The sequence below is a fragment of the Peromyscus californicus genome, unplaced genomic scaffold (genome assembly GCF_007827085.1).
Source record: "Peromyscus californicus insignis strain IS unplaced genomic scaffold, ASM782708v3 Scaffold_5__1_contigs__length_169319896, whole genome shotgun sequence".
NCBI lineage: Eukaryota > Metazoa > Chordata > Mammalia > Rodentia > Cricetidae > Peromyscus > Peromyscus californicus.
Window position 1 is genome coordinate 111,804,571 of NW_026294573.1, and position 24,189 is coordinate 111,828,759.

At 38.5% G+C, this 24,189-nt stretch overlaps 1 protein-coding gene across 3 annotated transcripts in view; it reads left to right on the plus strand.

Moving 5' to 3' along the window:
• The window catches only part of Orc3 (origin recognition complex subunit 3), an 80,832-nt gene that overhangs the window by 50,643 nt on the left and 6,000 nt on the right, over window positions 1-24,189 (plus strand). For 2 of the 3 annotated variants that reach the window (XR_008213560.1, XM_052715486.1), the window contains exons 12-16: window positions 6,290-6,406; window positions 7,230-7,309; window positions 19,007-19,140; window positions 21,172-21,251; window positions 22,912-23,012. Coding sequence is in view for 2 of the 3 variants with exons in the window: in XM_052715486.1 (XP_052571446.1) it covers window positions 6,290-6,406; window positions 7,230-7,309; window positions 19,007-19,140; window positions 21,172-21,251; window positions 22,912-23,012 (512 nt within the window). In the remaining variant the exon portion in view is untranslated. The remainder of the gene's footprint in view (window positions 1-6,289; window positions 6,407-7,229; window positions 7,310-19,006; window positions 19,141-21,171; window positions 21,252-22,911; window positions 23,013-24,189) is intronic. The other variant, XM_052715487.1, reaches the window with a different exon arrangement.

The following is a 24,189-nucleotide window of genomic DNA, read 5'->3' on the forward strand; positions in this document are numbered from 1 at the left end:
AAAGAAGTGACTGCTGGAGTTGTTCTCTGATCTCCACCCACATGCACACACACACACACACACACCATAATTTACGTAAATCTAACTTTTCAAATTCCTTAATGACAGGATTCAACTCTTAGTTATGTACATGAAATTAGACCTCATTGAAAGGGACTACCATAGTGTAATGGTTGGAAACTATATTCTAAACAAATACAACTAGGAAACAAGCTGGATTTTTTATTCTAATATCTGACGATATAAACTTAACCAAAACTAGTTAGAATAGATAAGAAGGTCACTTCATTGAGGACTGCAGAAATAGCTTAGCTGTTAAGAGTACTGTCTATTCTTCTTGCGTACCCAGGTTTGATTGCCTGCACCCATATGACAACTAACAACTTTGATATCCTCTTCTGACCTCTGGCTTCTATGCTCATGTACACAGATACACATGCAAGCAAAACACCCTTACACATAAAATTAAATATTTTTCAAAAGAAGGTCATTTCATATTAAGGGAACAATCCTTCAAGAGGACATTATAATTCTAAACATACATGTACCAAGCATGGGAACACCCAATTTCATAAAACATCTACTACTAGAGGTAAAATTATAATTTAACTCCAAAACAATAACAATGTGTAACTTCAGTACCCTACTTTAGCCAATGAATAGATCATCAAAGTAAACAAAGAAACACTTGAATTAAATGATAATATAATTAGCATTCCATCAAGATGCTCCAGAATACAAATTCCCCTTAGCAGCCCATGGAGTAGTCTAAAATAGATCATATATTCAGAGACTAAATAAGTCTTAACATATAAAATAATTATTGTATTTTTAAAAATGTATTGTGAATGTAAGATGTGTACATGAATTCATGTGTTCACGTGCCATCGTTTACATGTGAAGGTCAGAGGACCATAATTCAGAAGTGGTTCTCTTCCTTCCATAATGGAATCCAAGAATAGCAGAGAGCAGATTCAAGGAGACAAGGAGATGAATAGGATCAGAATACATGATATGAAATCCATAAATAATAAAAAAAAGTTAGAAGAAAATGTTTTCTAAACATTGGGTTTTGGGCAACCCTGTACGGCATTTTCTTAATTAGTGATTATTGGGGAGCGCCCATTGTGGGCTGTACCATCTCTAGGCTGGTGGTTCTGGGTTTTTTAACAAAGAAGGCTGAACAATCCATGTGGAACAAGCCAGTAAGTAGCATCCCTCCTTGGCCTCTGTAAAGGTTCTGTCCTGTGTGAGTTCCTGTCTTAACTTCCTTCAGTGATGGACTATGATGTGGAAGTGTAGGCCTTTCCTCCCCAACTTTCTTTAGTTCATGGTGTTTTATCACAGCAGTAGAAACCCTAAGACAAAAGCTGTCTTAGTTAGGGATTCTATTGCTGTGAAGACATCACCATGGCAACTCTTATAAAAGAAAAAATTTAACTGGGATGACTTGCTTAGAGTTCAGAGGTTTAGTCCATTATCATCATGGTGGGACATGGCAATGTGCATGTAGACATGGTATTGGCAAAGTAGCTGAGAGTCCTCCCTACATCTTGCAGGTAGCAGAAAATGGTCTAAGACACTGAACTATATCTTAAGCATATATGAGACCTCAAAGCCCACCTCCACAGTGACATACTTCCTCCAACAAGGCCATACCTACTCCACAAGGCCACACCTCCTAAAAGTGCCACTCCCTTTAGGGGCCATTTTCTTTCAGACCACCACATTCCTGGCTCCCAGAGGCTTGTAGCCATATTATAATGCAAAAATGGATTCAGTCGAACTTCAGAAGTCCCCATATTTTATTTTTATTTATTTATTTATTTTTTTTTTGGTTTTGCAAGACAGGGTTTCTCTGTGTAGCTTTGCGCCCTTCCTGGAGCTCGCTTTGGAGACCAGGCTGGCCTCGAACTCACAGAGATCCGCCTGGCTCTGCCTCCCGAGTGCTGGGATTAAAGGCGTGCGCCACCACCGCCCAGCCCCATATTTTATAATAATCCCAAACTTATTTAAAACTATAAAGTTCAAAGTCTTTTCTGTGATTCATGCAATCTCTTCGTGGTAATTGCCATAAAATCAAAATAAAAAAGCAGATCACATACTTCCGACATATAATGGCACAGAATATACATTGCCATTCCAGAATATAGGGAAAGGAGCACAGTGAGGAAGGAAATACTGAACCAACGCAAGACCAAAAACCAGCTGGGCAAACTCCAAACTCTGCATCTTCATGTGTGATGTCAACGCTCTTAGGATCTCCAACTCCATTCAGCTTTGTTGACTGCAACCTATTTCTTTCTATTGGGCTGTTGCCACTCCCTGTTAGCAGCTCTCCTCAATGGGTATCCCACAGCTCTGGCATATCCAACATCTGGGGGTCTCCAAGGCAGTCCAGGCTTCAACTTTACAGCTTCATGCAATGGCCTCTCTAGGCCTCCATTCAGGGACACCCCTGACACATGGCAGGCCTCAAGAGGCTTTCCTTAGTCAATGAAGCAAATTCCATACCCCTTCCTTCTATCCTTAACTCCAGAACCACGTAGCTGAAGCTGCCAAGTTCAGCCCCTTATTGGGGCTGGAACATGGCCCCCCTTGTTTAATTACATCTTCATCTTTCTGTCCTTCACTGCCTATGCTTGGCTGTTCTGGAATTTGCTCTGTAGACTAGGCTGGTCTCAAACTCAGAGATCTACCAACCTCTGGAGATTAAAGGTGTGGACCACCACACCTGGCTCTAAGCTTTTCTTTAATTTCTTTTCACAAGTTGGAAACATAGCTGGAGGGATCTTGCCCTGAGGTAACCACTCCTTTTATTCCATTTCTTTATCTGTTTATCTCCTTGAACACAGAACTTGGTTCCATTCCACTTTTTGGTGTTTTCTCCTTAAATTTTACATTTTGTAATTTAACCTGCTCAGCTTGCTCCTTTTCATTATAAATCGTCATTAGAATTACCACTATTAACCACATGACAGAGTCTGTACTAGGCTGTTTTGAGATTTCCTCTGCCAGTGGAATTAATCGAAAACTCTTCACTTTACCTTAGGCAGACTCTTTGGACAAGGGCAAAAATCAGCCATTTTCTTCACCAAAATATCACAAGAAAGATCTCTACGCAACATATTAAGATTCTTCTCCTCTGAAACCTCTTGATCACCACAGTTCAAATCATTCTCAGCACCGTTGTTGTCTTCCATGCTTCTACTAGTATGACTCATTAAGCAGTACTTAAAACATTCCACTGCTTTCCTAACCCAGAGTACCAAAGTTTATATTCCTCCAAACAAAAACATGGTTTGGCCTGTCACAGCAGTACTCCAGTCCCTGGCACCAACTTTTGTCTTAGGGTTTCTATTGCTGTAAAGAGACACCGTGACCATGGCAACTCTTATAAAGGAAAATATTTAATTACAGATCAGAGGTTCAGTTCATTATCATAATGGCAGGACATGGCGGCATGCAGGCAGACATGATGCTGGAGAAGTAGCTGAGAGTCATACATCTTCCACGCAACAGGAAGTGGTCTAAGACACTGGATGGTATCTTGACTGTATATATATGTGTGTGTGTGTGTGTGTGTGTGTGTGTGTGTGTGTGTGTGATATATATATATATCAAAGCCTGCCTCCACAGTGACACACTTCCTCCAAGACCACACCTACTCTTCAAGGCCATGGCTCCTAATAGTGCCACTCCCTTTGAAGGCCATTTTTGTTCAAACCACCAGTTTTGTTAAACGTACTTGCTTTCTGTTAAACAATATGAGTGTATTTGTTATGTATTGTTAGGTTGAAATAAAGTACTAGAGAGCAAACAAAATTACAATGTCTGTAATTATTGTGGCCAATTAATATTGCCCATACATGCATGTGTTTATAGCTGGGCAACCTGCTGGGGCCTTGATCCTGAGGGAAACTGATTCTCTCTCCCTCAGCAGCCCTTGAACTGTCTTAAGCCTTGTGTACTTTGTAGATGTAATTCTAAACGGTCTTGTTAAATAAGAAACACGGAGTCAAATAAAGAGTTAAAAGCCCAGAGATCGAGCAGTAGCCAAGAGCTAAGACCACCTTATCTTAACACTCACTGCTGTCCTTCCCGAGAGAGACCTTCCTGTGTCCTGTCTTTTTATTGCCTTTCTGTTCTGCCTTCTCATTGGCTGTAAACCCAACCACATGACTTCCTCATCATTGCCTGTCTTTACAGACCTCCAGGTCTATATGGTTGGTACTGAGATTAAAGGTTCGGGTCACCCACCGCTTGGCTGTGTCCTTCAACACACAGAGATTCTGCCTGCCATGTGATCAGATTAAGGACATGTGCCACCAGCACAGGACTTCTGCTAAATGGCTTGCTCTTAGCTCTGATCCCCAGGCAACTTTATTAACAAACAAATAAAATCACATTTCATTACAAATAAAATATCACCATAGCACTTTTCCCTCATATTGTCATATTGACTTCTGTAGCCTCAGACAGATCATGTGCAGGCAGTCTTACTTTTGAAAGTTCATTCATGTAAGCTCTTCCATGGTGATACAATGATTGTATTACAGATGACCCATTTGAGGGTGGACAATCTATAGTCTGTATTGCAATCTGGTAGATCTCTATAGTAATCTCAGTTTATGGTAGAAAGAAACTTCTTTGATAAGGGCTAGGAGCTGCACTTATGAATGAATATATGGATAAGTATTTAGAAAGAATTAGAAACTATAAATGGAAATGTAGGATCTCTTCTAGGATCTAGGACCCAGTTATACCACTCTACTTATACCAGAACTATTACCTCTACAGCCACAGATTCTTGGCTAGGTTAATAGTACCAGGCATGAATTCCTTTCTATTGAGTGGGCCTTAAGTCCAATTAGTTCATTACTCACAAGATATAAGTGCCAATATTGCAGCATTGGGAATATCTTGCCGGGCCAATGGTTTGCAGGCTGTCCAGCTAGGTAGAACTCTCAATAACTTTTTCTCCCATAGCAACTTCAAACACTAAGAGCTAACCCTCAGGGAGAAGGGTTGCAGCTCAGTACCAGCTTGATTTCTCCTAATCCTATGATTGAATTATATGTTGTCTTCAGTATTAGTCTTCAACTTCTTAATCTGGTGTCACCTGTAGAAGCAGCCATCCTAGAGCTCAGAGGACAAACTGTGGAGTTGTTGAATGAGTTTGCCTGGGTGCACAACTGTATGCTTGTCCTTTTTTCTTCTGGACCTTTCCTTTGGCATTGATGCAAGATTTTAAAGAATCAGGCTTGTTTATTGTACTGATCTTTCCCTTACTCTTCTAGAATAAAGTCTTCAAATGCCAGTTAGCATGAGAAAGGAAATATAAATAACTGGATAGGACACTCTCATTGTTTTTACCCTCTAAGTGTGACCTTGAACAGGTTCCTTAATGAAAAATTCCATTTTTTTTTTAACCCAATCTCTTTTGCTTGGTTGCGCAGCATCCTTAAGACTTCTGTCTTCAGCAGAGCAGGAAGTTGGGAAACAAAGACAAAGCATAGGGGAGACTTAAGGACAAGAGTTCCAGAGGGATGGAAGTCCATTGCCATCATGATGAGGAAAATGGCAGCAGATAGGAAGGCTTGGTACTGGAGCAGCAGCTGAGAGAGAGCTCACATCCCCATCTACTAACAGGAAACATAGAGGCTATAATACTTCTTAACAATTGAAGGAGTCCAACCATTTTGATCTCATCATCCTTAGGATTTAACAGAAAAGTAGCATTACATTAGTTTATAATCCCTGGATGAGAGCATCTAGGAAAGAGTCATACAGTTGCTGTTATGAGTACATGCAGTGAATGGTCTGCACCATATTTGCCTATCTATGGACTATGAGAATGTTATAGATGAAAATCACAATGGGGCTCTCAATTGAGTTGATGGCCAGAACTACAACAGTATGCTGTTTTGGTGAAGCTGAGGAAAATTATGTCACTCCCTTGTAGTACATACCAGTTGGTTAATAGTGGCAGACAGAGAATAAAAATGTTCTATTACAAGTGTGTAACTGGTGGGGTATATGACAGGATAGATGCTAATTACAGGGTCAGTTCTGATGTGTGTAAAATATAACCAGATTTAATACTAAAAAGTATCCCTGAACTGTGTTCTAAATTTGATGTATGTCAAGTTTTCATGAATTAAGAAAAGTAATTTATACTTCTAAATACTCATGTTTTCTAGCAAATATGTATCCGTAAATTGATTTTTAAATTTTATTTTACTGCCTTGAGTATTATTAATATATTTTGTGATTTTTTTTTTTTAAGGAGGAAACTCAGTTATTACTAGAAGACCTGCATGTTTACCATATGAACTACTTCCTTGTTTTGAGATGTCTTCATAATTTTACCTCTTCTCTTCCTAAGTACCCACTGGGTCGACAGGTACTTAAGATTTCCCCATTTGGAATCAACAACGTAGGAATAATAGTACTTTCTTGTTTTGATTTCTCTATCACTCAGGCATTGGAATTTGATTATATTGGCAAATGGAGCCAATTCTTATAATCAGAACACAGTCTATTCCAGCTGGTCACATTACTAATAATAGAAATTGGTTGTTTTTTTTTTCCTTTTTTTTTCTTTTTTCTGAAAGTCATAGCTAGAAATAGCCACATGGATCCCAGTGAATTGTTTCCTCTATGTTTGTGCTGTAGCATATAACCTTGCTACTCTGTTTATTGCGTGCACAGGGAGAGTTAGTTTGAGAGCTAGAATCTGTTTGAAAGTATTTAGTGGTTAACCTTGTGTTGTACCAAGAATTAAAACACAATACTTCTGTTCTTTGTAAAATTATGCTCAGCTGAACTTGTATTATACCCCAAACCTATGAGCCTTGTGTAGAGTGCATGTGAATAGTATAGTTAATTTTTAGATCTTTAACTCAGAGTTTTAGAGATGAAATGGAAGAATGACTTGTGTGAGGTTGTGCTAATTTAGCTATTAATCCTTCAATCAGCCATTTTTTCAACTTTACTGATATGTAAAGTGACTTGTGTCAGCTACTCCCAATGCAATTTCATTTGACTTTTATGTTTTTGTAGTGTCTGATCCAGATAATATATGCCAAGAAGCCTCTTGTAATTTAGTGAAATTTTTTATTACTAACATCAATTACTTGTATGCTATGTATGATTTTGTCTAATTAGTAGGCTACAAACTTGGTGGGTGTTTTTTATTCCTCATAAATCTTATCTTTCATTTATAGATCAGGGAGCTGTATTGCACATGTTTAGAAAAGAATGTATGGGATTCAGAGGAGTATGTATCAGCCTTGCAGCTGCTGAGGTAATTTTTTGGTTTTGTTTCTATTTTGTCAACTTTAAGCCTGCCAGTAAGTAACACCTTCCTTCAGAATTCTATCTGCCCATAAGTTTCCTACATGGCTTGTTGTATGTAAGACTTTTTGAAAATCTTTTGAATTTGTATCTGCAGTTTCTGGTTGCAATAATGTAATTAATATAGCAACCTTCCATTTCTTACTTCCTTGTATGTATGATTACATTTGGACCTGAACTCACACATGTGATCTCATTATATAATGTTTAAATCTATTCGTTTAGAGCCAAGTGTAATGAAAATAGTTAACGGTAAAGATTTCATTTTTTAGAGCCCTGCTTTTTCTTTTTAATTTGCCTAGTTAGTGTACAACTAGCTATGAGATCTTTTGTTTACCTTTAACAGTTTAATGTATTTAATTATGCACGTTTATTTTTTATTTTAACATTTTCTTCTCAGAGATCTGGAACCCAGGTTTTTTGTGATATAGGATAACAATTGATCTTAGCTGCTTTGGGACCAAATAGAGACAATGAAAGGACTTTAGGGGTCACACTAAGTTTTCAAGGTGGAGGTGTGCATAGCATTCATTACTTTAGATAAATCAACTGCCCATGATAGTAGGAGGCCATGGTGGTCATAAGGTCAAGGTTTGGGATCCCTTAGTTAGCATTCTGGAGGGTTGGCATCATTTAGTTAGCATTATGAAGTTTTAAGGATTGGAATCTAGAAGACATCAATTATAAATAAACAAGGATGAAAGACACAAATAGTCACATCCAGTGTAGAGTATGATGTCTCAGAAACCATTTGTTGAATTTTGAAAATGGCACTTCTGAATAGCCAATTAAAGAGATTGGGGGAGTGTTTAAGAAAGACTTTCCTTGGTTGGCATAGGCACCTATCTGAAGTTAATCCATGAGGCATCTTTTTAAGAGATATGTAAGTACTCAATTGGTTTACTCTTTCAGTGGGTCTCTCTTGGTTCTCATTTTGAGTGTTTCCTGGAAAATAGGGTTTAATCTAGGACAAGTGAAGTCAGTAACATTCTGGAATTTGACATACATGATGGAGCTGGAAAAATTGTTTAATATTTTTGGTTATACTTTCCTGTTGTATTTTAAGACCATATAGATATCCACATACGTATCTTTTTTTAATTTTTAAAATCAGCAGTCTCCTTTAGTTTTTCCTGTGAGAATGGATCATTGCCATGTAGCTCCCTCTGGAACCATATGGGAGGGACATGTCCGCCTCCACTGACTATTCTCCCTATGGGATGTACACTGGCTAGAGCCCAATCTTTGGAGATTTCATGGCCTCTAATCAAGATGGGAGATGACTTATCAAAGGAGTCCCATCACCCCTTAGGTGCTGGCTGACCTTTAAGAGCAAGGACCACAATATTGCCTGTTCTTTTTGACCCATTCAGCCTTTTTGGTGTAAGCCTCCATGGTTTGGGTGCTAAACCCAGAAGGAAGTTCTTGCCAGTCTTGTAATTTTCACTTTCTGAACAGTTTTATGTAAATCTTGATTTTTTTTTTTACAACTCAGTTTCCCCAGGTGATTAAAACATAACAAAGTTAAGGGCTGGAGAGGTGGCTTAGTGCTTGCTGCTCTTGAAGAGGACCTGGATTCAGATCCCACGGTGGCTGGAAGCCCACTGATGAAGTAGCCTAGCCAAAACCTGTAACTGGAGGCATTTCTGCATCCCGTCTGATCCCAAAGCCGCTTATAAAATAATCACCCAGAGGCTTATATTAATTATAAATGTTTGGCCGATGGCTCAGGCTTATTACTCTCTCTAGCTCTTACAACGTAAATTAACCCATTTTTATTAATCTGTGTGTTGTCACATAGCTGTGGCGTGACCGGTCTACTGGCATCATGCTTCTTGGGTGGCTGTATGGTGTCTCTCTTGACTCTGCCCTTCTTTCCTACTGTATTCAGTTTGGCTTTCCCGTTTAGCTATATTCTGCCCTGCCATAGGCCAAAGCAGTTTTATTCATCAACCATTAAAAGCAACACTATTCTCAGCGTACAGAAGGACATCCCACATCATTTCCTCTTTTCTGTCTAATTAAAAAGGAAAGTTTTAACTTTAACATTGTAAAATTACATATAACAAAACAGATATCAAGCAAGAATTACAGTTATAATTAGTCTATTTATATTTGGCAAAATTAAAGAAAATGCTCTTATCTCTCCTATCTTTGTGAGTCTGAAGTTTCATATCTAATTTATCTTTTATCCTAACTAAGGAAAACTATAATTATAACTATCTAGTCTTCAACTCCATCAAAGACCCTAGAAGGATATAATATTACCTGAGTAAACAGGAAATGCATTGTAGGCAACTTCCAAAACTATAGAAATGACAGACATCAGCCTAGACAGTCACTCAAAGTTCTTCTTTAATGTTGGGGCATCCATCTTCAGCCTACAGGCATAGAGTATCTGGCAGATTTCTCAGTTAAGCAGGAAATTTGAAGAACTATCTCGCCTATTTTGGCAAAATTCATCAGTCACTTTCTTCTGTGTTTGCAGAATATCTGGCAGACTCTTTCATGAAGCAGGAACACTGAAGGACTGTCCCAACTTATTTTAGCAAGTTCAGCAGTCATTTTCCTGTGGGTTCTACTTGTTCACTTTATACAGTATATTGTCAAGCAGTCCAGGCAAGAGCAGTTTCTTGCCCAAATGACTAGTTTTGCCACATTGAAAGCAAATTATATATAAGGAGTTTCTTGAATGCCCATAATCCTCTTGAAGTAATTGGTGCTGCCAGGCACAGATGCGTCTTGCCATGAAAAATGTTAGGTTAACAAAAAATTTTAAATGCCATATTCTATAGGTAAGACCTAAAATATATTTCTATATGATCTTGAAAACACATGTAACATCTACAAATTTGATTGTCATAAATGACTAATTACTAACCTATGTTTCTTGATTATCCTATATAGTTTATGATAATAGCTTTCAAAAACTAGAATTTTACATTATGTTTTTAAATGAGCTATAAAAACACAATACCTTAAATGAGTAGAAATATACATACTGTATAACAAAATTAACTTTAAATTTGTATCAATAAACTAAAATCCATACTAATGTAAAATATTTTGAGATTAACTGTTGTTTTTTAGATTAAGGTAGATTGACTACCTATTTACTACCATAATAAACTACCTTTTCCTATATATCATATCCACCTTTCTTCTTTAGAAAGAGATGGACTGTGACCATCAACCATTTATAACCAACCCCCTTTAAATGAAGACAAACATAAATAAACAATATTTTGGGAATTTTGGCATAATTTTCTATACGATTTCCTGCTGGTTGGGGGCGCTGGTAATCTTATGGGGATCCTGAGAAAATTTAGAATTATGGTCAAGTCTTGACTGGGATATTTTGTGTGGTTGATTCATCCCAACCAGTAGCCTTGAAGCTGTTGTGGATGTTGGATCACCTCTACCATTGTTCCCAATGGAGACCTTTCAGGGGGTCTTGCTCAGTCAAACTATATTAACCTGGAAGCAATCCACAAGTTCTTACCTTCTCTGGAAAGAAAAGCAGAACCTCTTTTCCAAAGCAACATATCCTTAGACCCAAGATACCTTTAAAATATATATTTTGGTTTAACTTAGTAGCCCATATAATCAAATGTCTCTGCAGTTAGTTCATTAACAATCAAAAAAATTCAAAGAAAAGCTAATAATATGCATAATCCAGACTTTCTGTGTATTTTCCATCTTTACGTTGCTTATTTTTTTGTATTACATTTATTGTCTCCTTAAAAATGTTATTTTTTAAAACTGTTTCTTTCTTTCTGTAATTACCTATATTCTTTTTCTTCTCTCTCCCAAGCCTACGTACGTTTTTTAAACACACTGATCCGTTTAGAGGTTTCTTTTTGTCTGAATCTGTCTTTATTGTGTATCTGTAATCCTTTTCTGATCATTGCTTTAAACTGCTAAGCAGGCGTGGCTAGGACAAGCAGTGGCTTTGGCAGTTGGCTCCTCCCTGCTTCCCAACATGGAGGAGGTAGGTACCAACCAGAGTCACACTTACTACCTCCCCAACTCTGGGAAGCTGTGGGATCCATGCTGCCACCAAGTAGCATGCAGCTGTGTTCTCAAGCCTATAGACAGCAGCTAGGCTAAGCCTCTTTACCTTGGCCCCTGTAAGAGGGTGCAGAACCCGCCACACCGCTTAGCCCATGGCAGCTGGTAGCCTGCACCATCTAGCGGGCGGCTGTCAGAAGACTCATCTCTGCACTGCTGCTGACACGAGACTCTGAGACCAGGAAGCCTAGTGCAGCTGTTTCTGTGCATTCAGAACCTCTTTGAAGCTTTCTCAGGTCTTGTGTGGATTCACGCCAGACATTGGGCACCATATGTAGCTGGAGGCTTTATTCATCTATATTTTGCCACGTGGCTGTGGCTGTGGCATTACCGGTCTGCTGGCATCTTCTCCTTGGGCGGCTGGATGGTGCCTCTCTCAACCCTGCCCTTCTCCCTTTATCTCTGCTTGGGTTTCTTGCCTGGCTCTTATCCTGACTTGCCATGGGCCAAAGCAGCTTTATTTATTAACCAGTGGGACCAACACATATTCACAGTGTACAGAAAGACATCCCACATCAAAATCCTCAGGTTTCTGGTTCAGTGTGAGACCATTTTTCCAAAAATAAGGTGGGGGTCTGGTGAGTTTGCTCCACAAAGCATTATAGCCTGAGCTAGTCACTAGTACCCACATAGCGGAAGGAGTGAACTAATGCTCATAAGTTGTTGTCTGGCCTCCACACGTGTTGTAACATGCACATCTGTACAAATACAAACAAATAATGTAATTTTTTAAAACTGTAGAAAGCAAAAAGTAGAGGATACCCGATGTTATCTTGCATGCACACACGTGGGTGTACATACCCATACGCTCATGTGCATTGTATTTTTCATTTTTCTATTGCTCTGAAGAGAAACCATGACCATGGTAACTCTTATGAAAGAATTTAATTGGGGGCTTGCTTACAGTTTTAGAGGTTTAGTACAGTATCATCATGGCAGAGAGCATGACATCATGCAAGCAGGTACTCTAGCAATAGTTGAGAGTGACATCCTGATCCCTAGACAGGCCTAGAATGGTGTTCTCAAACCTCAAAACCCACCCCCAGTGACATACTTTCTCCAACAAGGCCACACCTAATTGTTGTAATCCTTTCAAAGCGTTTGACTCCCTGGTGACGAAGCATTCAAATATATTAGCCTTTAGGGGCCATTGTCTTCCAAGCTAGCACATGCATGCACCACACATACATAAAAATAATGACCATTTGAATAGTGAGAAAGGGAACTAAAATGTGAGGTGGGTTTCCATACAAGGCCTAAAATTTCCTCAGTAGGTACAAATGCTTATGTGAACATAGTATTTTTGCTGTTGTTTTTGTTTGAGACAGTGACTCACTGTGTAGCTCAAGTCAGCCTTGAACTCAGATTACTTATGCCTGTGCCAGTGTACATGCCACACCTAGTAACCTGAACATATTATAAAGAAGTCTGCTGACTAGATTTCTTTTTAGTCCTCATTCCCTGCAGGCCTGAAGAAGAGAACAGATGGGCACAGGAGGAAGTTAGTAACTTCTTGTTACTGTGGTAAAGCACCATGACCAACTTATAGAAGAGAGTTGATTTGGGCTACGGTTCCAGAGGTTGAATTGGTGGTGGCAGCAGGGCAGCATGGCAGCATGCTTCTTGAACCACAGTACAGGAGAGCACTCAGAACGGTAGTAGGCTCTGCACCCTCAGTTGGCTTCCAGGGCTGCATTTTCTCCAGCAAGGTTGAACCTCCTGGACTTCCTCAAATGGCACCACCAACTGATAACCAAATGTTCAAATAAATGAACTTATGAGGGATAGTCTCATTCAAACCACTGCAAAGTTCAAAACAGTAATACATTATTAGGGATATATGGGTACCATGTAGCTATGAAACTGGAATTTCTTGCTGTCTGGAAAAGTAAATCCCTGAAGAAATTTTATTTCCACAGAAAAGTGTTGCTGTTGTTGTTTGTTTTTGAGACAGGCTCTCACTTTGTAGCTTTAGCTGGCCTAGAACTTGCTAAATAGACCAGACTAGCCATGAACCACTATGACCAACCTGCCTGTATCTCAGAAGTGCTGGGATTAAAAAGGTGTGTGACACTGCCCAGCAATACTTTTTATTTCAGTAAACTGTTTCTGTGTATTTATAAACTTGAAAATAGAATTTTTCTGGAACTTTGCTTTCTGTCCCAGTAATCTTGTCTTAAATGGCCAGTTGATTCTCTCTTGTCATGTGTGCGCATGTGTATTCATATGTGAAAGCTGACAGATTTATGGATTTAGTTCTCCTTCTTTTACCTGGAGTCCAGGGAAGGCACTGAGGTCAGCTTGCACTTCAGGTAGCAAGCACCTTTACGCTATGAACCATCTCTCCAGCACCCTGGCTAATTGATTGTGTTATAATTTTATGACTAGTATCTGTCTTCCTTCTCTTGTAAGGTATTCCCAAAGTCATACGTTCATTTATCTGGGAGAAACTTACTCATTTCTTTCAAGTATTCTGGGTCTGCTAAACTCAGAATCCAGGCAGGGATCATAAATGTCAATCTAGTAGCAGAAGGTATCTAGATTACAAAAGTAATGGTATCAATAGTAACCACCATTTATTGAAGGCTTGTTATGTACCAGGTACTGCCTTAGGCACCTTGAGTATATTTTACCATCTAGTGTAGTATACCTTTCTAGTGTGTCAATTAGCTATTAGGAATCTGAAGCATAGATAGGGATTAAGTAACTTGCATGAGATCACTTTACTGCTAATAAGGCTCATAATTCAGATCTGACTTAAGAGGTGTCTGTACTTTCAGCTTTTTGCCAGGATCTAAAGTGCAACTTTGGGGATATAAAAAAAGCAAAAAACGATAAATACCAAATATAGTTTCTATCCTTTTATTAAGTTGAGCTTAAAAGCACTGAGAGTCAGGTACAGCAGTTATAACAAAGACAGGTGAAAGTATGGCATAAAAAAAGCAAAAAACGATAAATACCAAATATAGTTTCTATCCTTTTATTAAGTTGAGCTTAAAAGCACTGAGAGTCAGATACAGCAGTTATAACAAAGACAGGTGAAAGTATGGCCACCATCAAAAGAAAGTGATTTAGAAACCTGCAACCTTGGAATAAATGCCTTTCCTCCTGTTGACACATTAGATATGTACAAAACGTCAGAGACACTTTTGAGTTCACTATTTTGTTTTTTGTTGTTTGAGTAAAGTCTGGAAAACATTAATTTTTTTCCTAGTTTACAGAACAAGACCTTAAATGTAAATCTTCAAAATCCAGCACATTTTTTTTTTCTGCGTTCCAGATAGAGTACAGTGAAAAGAAATGTATCATGTTTAGGTGTATCTTCTATGTTCAGAGCTTATAAACAGTTTCAAAATGAGCCAGGAGTAAGAGCTTCTGTGGATTCCAACACCTTACCCTGACTGACCATCTCATCACCTGGTACATACCGAAGAAGAAAAGATAGTATTGAGTCCTAAATGCATGCTTATGATCTTACTGTAGAAACAGACTTATACACTGTAGCTGACTGAGAACTCCTGGATTGTAATCGGATTGGAATTCTACTGTCTGAATTGGGTGCTTTTTTTTTTATTTGCATTTATTTATTCAGAGAATGAGCACCTTGTTGGGGATGTGGAGCATGCATGTGTAGGTCAGAGGACAACTTTGGGGATTCTGTTTTCTCCTTCCACTGTGTGAGTTCCAGGGATAAAACTCAGGCCATAACCTGGGCAACAAATACCTTAACTGCTGAGACATTTCAATGGCTCTGATTAAGGATTTTGACTTTAATAGCTTCTTAGTTAAGGTTACTATTGCTGGGATGAAACACCATTACTACAAGTAACTTGGGGAGGGAAGAGTTTGGTTTACATATTCCAAGTCACAGTCCATTGAGGAAAGACCAGGCAAGAATTCGAACAGAGCAGGAATGTGGAGGCAGAAGCTGATGCACTGGCCAAGAAGGAGTGCTGCTTCCTGACTTGCTCCTCATGACTTGCTCAACATGCTTTCTTGTAGAACCAAAGACCACTAGCCCAGGGTGGTATCACCTAAGGTGGGCTGGGCTCTCCCCATCAACCACTAATTAAAGTGTCCTACAGGCTGGCCTACCATCAGATCTCATGGAAGCATTTTCTTAATTGTGGTTTCTTCCTCTCAGCTTGTTCAGGTTGACATAAAAACCAGCCAGTACAAATAACAACATTTGAGCACACAAGCTTAACTTTCATTGAATTAAAAAAAAATAACCTCAACTTAGTTTCTTAACTCTACATTTCAACTTTAAATGATAATGAAACACTTCCTGAAGAGTAAACTAACCTACAGTATATTAGATGTAGGAGCTCTGAGACTATAAGCACCGAAATATTTCATTTTTTAGTATAGAGATTGCTGATCCTGAGTTTGCATCATGTTAGATTCTCTACAGCTATTTATAGACTCAGCATAAAATAAGATAAAAAGCTGAAAAGATTTTGAGAGTCACTTTCTTTAGTGGTTTCAAGCTCTAATGTACATAATCATGTGAGGTGTATTAACCATAGATTTCTGTCATCTCAAATATTGTGCATAATACTCTTGAGCATACAAATGCTGTAAAACTGTCTTGTGTTTAGTTCAGCCTTTTAAGATTCTTACGTTGGAAGCTTGGTCTTCACTGTGGAATTATTAAGCTCTGGTCAGACTGTTAAGATACAGGTTAATTAAGATGTGCCAGGTAATTAAATTGGTAGAGTACTGTTCTCAGAATTACTGTTGATCTCATGGGGTAAGTTAGTTGTGAAAATGAGTTGTTACCCAATACAACTGGCTCCTCCCCATTCTCTTGCTTCCTCTCTTGGCCATGTGATCTCTCCCTTCCAGTGCTCTTGTTTCAGATGCCATATCCAAGGATGCCTTCATCATCAGATGCCTAAACAATGGAACCATCCTCCAATTTTGGGCTTTTATCCACTGAAACTATGAGCTAAATAAACCTCCTTCCCTTAAAAAAAAAAAGAAAAAAAAAGTGCCTTGCTTTGGGTATTTTGTTACAGAACATAGGTAGTCACAAGAATAGCATACTCAGATGACAAGGAGCCATATTAACTGTTCTAGAAAACAGAAGGGATCAGAAAATTTTTAGGGGAAAAAAAGCAGTAAAGAATTATTTTTATTCATGGAGAAGCTGGATAGATTTAGGCATTGATCTCAAATTAATTATTTCCAAAACTGGACTGAAATCATCCATTTAATGGTGAGCAATGACTTTTATCATTAGAAACAGATAAAAAGATATGAGTTTGTATTTTAAGTTTTTATTAAAAATGTCTTTGTTGTTGTTAGTGAAAGTAACATATAAGAAAGGAGTTCTCCCTTAAACTCATTTACAATGAATGAGGCTTTTGTTTCTGTTCATCTAAATTGGTTTTATCTGTTACCATGACCTGCATGTTCCCTAAACTTCACTGTCAATTCTGCCTTTATTTCTATGGTACCAGCATTTGACATGGTTCATTATTTCATTAATGGCTTCTAAAACTTCTGTGTTTTTCCCCTTCCTTCATGCATGCTCCTTCCAAGTTTCTCTGATACTTTCAAAAAAGAAAAAAAGAAAAAAAGTCTTGTTTCAGATGCCATATCCAAGGATGCCTTCATCATCAGATGCCTAAACAATGGAACCATCCTCCAGATGGTTCTGGTTCCTACTTTGTAAGGAAACATGAATGAAATCAAGACAACCACGTTTCTTCTGGTTGGACAATCAGAAGGATACAGAGAGGTTGCAGGTTTCAGTGCGCTGGATCAGCATTTCAGTTTCATATATGTCAACTGAGATATGTTCTATATATTCCACAAGACTTCTCAGTCTTTTTCTGGCTATATTTCCTACTCCCCCTTGCCTCCATGCCCATTATCATGGCCTTGCCTGCCAAACATGCCATATGTACCCACCTTTGCAGCTTATTGATTGATCTCCCACAAAAAGCACCTTTTCTAAATATTCATATAACTAACTCCCCATTATCCTTTTTACATTTTATCATTTGCCACTGACCACTTTAAAATTGAGACCCAGATGTCTGCTGTGGTTGTCCCTTTACTCTGCTGTTTTATTTTTCAATAACAAGTTGTTTTTGCATGTAGTTTAGTGTGTGTGCATGTGTGTCCTAGCATGGACACTGTTTTGAGCTACAGTGTATATGGTCAGTCAGAACATACATGATGCTGGCTCTGGTGATGCAGATTTGAAATCTCAGCCTAGAGCAGATAAGGAGGAGACCTTGTCCGTTCTGCCCCTCCTTAAAAGAACATAGATGCCATGTCACACTAAGTTCAAAGTTTAGCTTTGTCATTGACCAATTTTGGGACACTGAACAAGTTACTTAAATTTCCTGTGCCTCTATTTACTTATCTCTAATACAGGAATAATAAAATGGGAATTATAAAAACGATGATTAATAATAATAGTATCTCACAGAGTATTGTTTCATGACATGATACACACACACACACACACACACACACACACACACACACACACGTGTTGTCATTAGCACTGTATATTGTCCCACTTCATTATTTATCATCATTTCAAATATCCTACATTTGGGAATGTGTTTAATTTAATCAGACTCTTACTTGGTATATATTTAAGTTGTTCCTAATTGTTCATTATTACAAACATTAATCACAAGCATGTATGTTTATACATTTGTGTAATTATTTCCACAAAATGAATACATGGATGTAGACTTTCTAAGACTACATAAATAAAGTTGATTTTACCAGTGTAAATTGGTGCTAACAGTGTATCTGCTTCTTCACAAACGTTATTATTAGGCTTTAGTGTCTTTGCTTCTTCTGGGATGAGCTGTTTCCTTTCTGTTCCCAAACCATACTTGTTTCATCTGTCAGAATAAATTTGTGTACATAATGTGAAATAGTGTTCTTTTCTTTTGAAAACAGCTTTCTGACACCTAGCATATTTTCCCCAGTGATTTGAAATGCTACCTCTGGTACATACTTAATTTCCATGTATACCTTGAACTCTCTTTGAACTTATCTCATTTTCTGTTTATCTGTTAACTGCTATCTAAATTAGCGCCACTGTCTGATTTTAGCCATTGTAGCTTAGACTTTTTGATATACTGATTGCTGTACTATATACACTCAAGTTCATAGTTTGTTTTGTAAATTTCGGGACCTGTGAGTTCTTTTTTCTGCTCAAGCACTGTAGGCTTCATTTATTTCCTGAGTCAGTCCAGAAGCTTCTGTTTAGAGGTTGCCACATAACACAGTGAAGTGTTATTCCCATTTACAGATAAGGATGCCAGGGACCAGAAATAAGTAATGAACTTGTTCTGTGTTAAAGTATCAGAACCAGTTATGGAAACAAACCTTTGGATACTTCCTCAACTAAGCATATTGTTGAGAACTTTATACTTCTAAATGTAACATATGTTGAGTAAAATCTTCTTTAAAAAAGGAAGTAGTCACTGCTAATGAAGATTTTATTTTATCTTCTGAAGAAAAACATTTCATCTATGGAAAAAGTTTTAGGTATGCTAATTTTCTCGTTATAGTCGATCTTTCACTGCTTCTTTTCCAGAATGCTGGCCAAGGATGAACTGATGAGCATACTTCAGAACTGTTTTGAGGTGTTGAATTCCTCTACTGAAAAGCAGCTTGGCAGCACAACACAGAAAGTAAAGGATTTACTGACCCAGTTTCAGAACCTTGATGGTAAGGAAGTGTAAAATCCTGCCCATTCTTACTGCATGGCAGTTCTTTAACCAGAATGGCATCGAAACTCAAGATCAGTCCATAGGCACGACTCAGAATGTCACATCTCAACAATCGCAAATAGGCAATGTGCTTCTCTTCCAGATTTGCTTTAAACAATGCAGAAAGTCAAATGGAGGAAGACCATGTTCATTCCTCAGATGAAATTGGGGGATATTAAATTCAGGGTGATATGCCTGTAGACAGTTTTCATTCTTCAGATAGACCACTGTGTACTCTTTCCTGATCTAGGGGCTGTTGGGATGGGGCTGAGGAAAGAGGCCTAGACATGGCATCATGAAAATACTTTAAGTCTGAATCCCTTCTGGTTTGGTAGATGTTCATTTGTCTTAACCTCCTTTAATTTTAGGAAACTGTTTTGGGGGGATCTTTGCCTGTATTTCTGTGACTTTTATGCAGGGTGCTCTCTGATGAGTGCTCTATTATAAGAGATCAAAGTGGTGTGGTACACACAGGCAGGGTGAGCAATTCCACACAGGTGCTAAGAAGGCTTCACTCCAGAATATTACTACCACAATGATGCCCTGAACTATTTTATAAAAGTGAAAATGTTAAAAGACTGGAAGTTGAGATCATTTCAGAAGTGAGAAACTGAAATCTAGGAAGGAAAAGCAAGCTGTTTGATATGCACTTAGACTACAATCTGCCTCTCCTGGCCTCCAGCTCAGTGTGTGTGTGTGTGTGTGTGTGTGTGTGTGTGTGTGTGAGAGATCAGTTCATAGTTGTAATTTCATCAATGAGAAGCTTTTTTAACATAAATATAGCCAAAAGTATAGAAGAATATAAAATAAATTGGATTCAGGAATTCATTCCCTAAGAAGAAACTGCTGATTCCATAATTTTAACTAGAATTTATGTGACACGACCTAGTGAACAATTCTTGTGTTATACTAACACTAAAGGATCGTAGCTTCTCAAATGGAAGTTTGAAGACCAAAATGATTGGCAACAGTATAAAAATTAAAGTGTTTTATTAATTAAAGCAAAATCACCATCTTGGTGATTTCTCTTTATTTCTCAGTTTTAAAAAGTCAATTGTTATTAAAAATATATACTTAACATATAACTTAAAATATACTTAACATTTCTCACAGGAAGAAATATTTGGTTATTTTCCACCTCTGATTTCTGTACACTATTGGCATATTATAATTTGGATTTAAATGGGAGGAGTCAAATGAGGCTGAGTGTAACAATCAGTTTTAAGGTTCTGCTACATGTTAATGAAATGTAAAAAAGAATTTAGCTAGTAGTTACCCTAATCTTAGGTTATGTATTTCTAAAATCAGGAATTATCTGATTCTTTAAGAATAATGTGTATTCTTCTTCCATACTTGAAGCAAACCATTGCAAGTGTCAGATTACAAAGTCAGAGCATCATCCCCTCCAGAAGCATAGCTATACATTTTAACAGTTAGGGTTTCTTTTCCTCAAATAGATTTTACAGCTTTTATACATCATCTTCCTCATATTGAGCAGTAATGAGTCGAGAATAGTAAATTCAGAATGTAGCTTATCATGCTTACAATGTTAGCGAGGTCAAGGGGGCATAGTTTCAAGTTGGTATGATTTTTTTGTTGTTGTTGTTTTGTTTTTCAAGACAGGGTTTCTCTGTGTAGCTTTGGAGCCTGTTCTGGAACTCACTCTGTAGAACAGGCTGGCCTTGAACTCAGAGATCCCCTTGCCTCTGCCTCCCAAGTGCTGGGATTAAAGGTGTGTCCCACCGCCAGCTTGAAAAAAAATTTTTTTTCATATTTATACAGGCTTTTGTTCTGCTGGTTCAAAACACTCAAAATTCAGGTAGTTGAAGACCTCACTACCATATAAACTATATTGTCTTTAGCTTCTGCAATGAGTATCATTTGTCTCATAGAATCTTGCTCATGTTAAAAAGAAAAGTGTAACTTCTACTTCCATTGGATTACTGCAAATGTTTGTTCCCTCTATTGTATGTTGGTTTTGTATTCAAAGCAGATAGCAAAGAGGAAGAGGATGCTTGTGGATCACAGCCAAAGGGGCTGCAGAAAACAGACCTCTATCACCTTCAGAAGGTCAGGTATCTTTCTTTTCCTTCCAGCTGCATTGGGAGTGGTGCTCTTGTTTCAACTGGTCTAGACTAGCTCCTCCAGAACATCTTCACTTTCACTTTTTACATCACAACCAGGAACAATACAGACTTTGCAACTACTAAATGAGACAGACTGATGCCATATAAACTGCAAGAAGGGGTTGCTTTTCTGTGCCTAGTGAAGAATTAGAAGGCAGAAAAGAAGAGTTATAGGAAATCTTGGGGAACCCATCATGTAATACCATGGAAATTGAGGTCCTGTTTTGGGGTCCTTAGTCTTAATAATGAAAAATAAAAATTAACCAGGTGCTCAAACAAGCTTGAGGGCAATTAATAGTGCTAAAAACAAACAAACAAACAAAAAACAAAAAAACACCACACACACACACAACAGGGCAGGCAAGCTGTAATTCTTGCAGCTGCCCAGAGGAGGAAAATAAGAAAAATAAGCAAGCAGCCATGGGGCAAGGAGGATAGCCTTAGAAAATATGGAAGTCCAAAGGGTTAGGAAGTTAAAAAGCACACTTAAGCTCTGGCCAGCATGTAAAAGAAAAAGGAATAGTTATGCCTGAGGCAGTAATCAGAAAGACTGGGAGATCCAGCCAAGCTTCATGGAAGGTTCTTTAGTAAGTAGATGTTGGGAATGCTGGAAAGGAAAACCACATTATCTCAAGGCAAATGAACCAGCCTCACTATGAGTGCCACCTAGCTGGGGCCTTGGCCCATGGTACTGAATTAATTCGCAAGGGAAAGGACTTGCGTATGTCTCCACCTAGAGGTAGATTGCATTCTGTACTAGAATACTGTCGTCTGTCTCACTGTCATCCTAGATTGTACATGCACACAGTCTACAGTCTACTAGACAATATAGAAACCATTCCTGAAGCCTCAAGGAAGAAAACAGAATTAACTATCTGTAAGGGAAAAATAGGTATATGGCTTACAAAAAGAATATGTAGATATAATGTACGTACTTCTCTTTTTGATCCGAGAGTCAAGAGAGCCTAACACCAATTTTCTTGACACACACACACACACACACACACACACACACACACACACACCGGTGATGGTGGAACCAAACCAGGATGCCTCACCACCAGCTAGTGCCCTAACATTGAACTGCAATCTCTGTCTTCTTTTTCTTTATTGAACATTCACAGGGTAAAAAAGAAACAGAGCCACAGTGTACTCAGTGGTCTTTTTCTCAGAGAATGCCCTTTCAGCCCTTGATTGTCAAATGAAGACCCTTCTTTGTAGCATACTACCAAGTTATAAATGGAGCACAGAATTTCAGTCTGGGTGAAACTAAACTCACAGAATCGTTCATGTGACCCAAAGCTGTGGGGGTAATGTGGTGGTTTCTTCCTTGTTCTTCCAGCACTCTCCCTCATGCTCATACATGAACTAATGGTTTCTAAATAGGGAGCACTCTTGTGTACCTGAGCAGTGAGGTAAACGCCCTCTTTCCTTGAACATTCACTTGGTACTTGTTTGAAGCAAAACATGTAGAGGGTCAGAGTCTTCCCAGATTCTACTTGAATCACAGCTCATGCCTCTTTACATGAGTGACAGCTCTCTGAAATTGTTCCTGTCCTCAAATCAACAAAAATGCCTGTTCTTTTCCCCACTGGGACCTGTAGTCCTTATTGGAAATGAAGGAGTTAAGGAGATCAACTAAGAAGCAGACCAAGTTTGAAATGCTCAGAGAAAATGTTGTGAACTTCATCGACAACCTGGTGAGGTGAGTCTAAAGCTCTCAGGAGCTAAAAGGAATCCTGTTTTTCCAAATGACACTAGTAACCTAGCTGCCCAGAGCCAACCCAGGATGTTTCTCCATCTAACTAGAGTGAGCATTTTTATTGACCTTCTGTCCTTGTTGAGTTGTCTAATCAAAGGACTTGGTTAATTTTTTACTGTTGGTTCAGGAAGGCAGGTTTAAACTTCATTTAGCCTATTAGGCTGGGTGAGGAAATACGGGAAGTTTCTAAGTATTTCCCCCTGTTTTGCATTGTAATTTATCATTTTTCTGCCTGTATAAGTAGTAAATGCTGGATCCGGGCCACGCCCAGAAATAGACATTGCATATTAGCCATGTTGCTGTTTTGTTCTAGATATTTTATCAGGACAACTAAATATCAGCACCAAATAGATATTGAACTATCTGCTTAGGAACTATCAAAGTTTCCCATTCTAGTTTGTTTTATGATTCTTTCTTGGTAAGATCATTTAGTAGATTTCCCATCCAAAAGCCAGCTTTATGTGTGTACATGAAATTAACCATCCAAGTGACCTTCTTTTAGAAACGTGGACCATGTTACAGATTTTAAAATGGGACGTGTACCAAGCAGTGAAAAGCAGAGCAGAATGTGCTGGTTGGTGCCTGTAACCAGCATTTGAGAGGCTCTCCAGCCACCCAGCCACTCTTCTGACTCCTTGCCTGTTACATCTCACTCTTCTTTCTACCTTTCACCAGCTGCTGAAATAATGCTGGGAATGACTGAAATTTGTTGTGAAATCACAAAATTTTCCACACAAAGACTTGGTGTTGTTACCAAGACTGTCTCTCCCAGGAGGAAAGAGGTTAAGATTGTAGTTTGTTAAAGCTAAAAGGGGAAGGGAAAGAAGAAAGGCAAGGAAACAGAAGAGAAAGGAGGGCAAGCAAAGCTAAGAGAGGGGAGACTTGACACCCAAAGCTCCATGTACTCCACAAGGCCTAGAGTACAGAAGTTGGACAGACATTTAAAATTCAATACAAGCAGAATACCGATTCAGCATCTATGCTGCTTTACAAGTGCACTGTGGAGAAGGACCAGCATCTGAGAGCAGACTGTTGAAGTGGAAGGAGGAGGTAGTGAGGAATGATGTGCATGGCCAGTGCCCTCTTCACTTCCTCTCTTCTTTAGTCACTGACAGCAGCA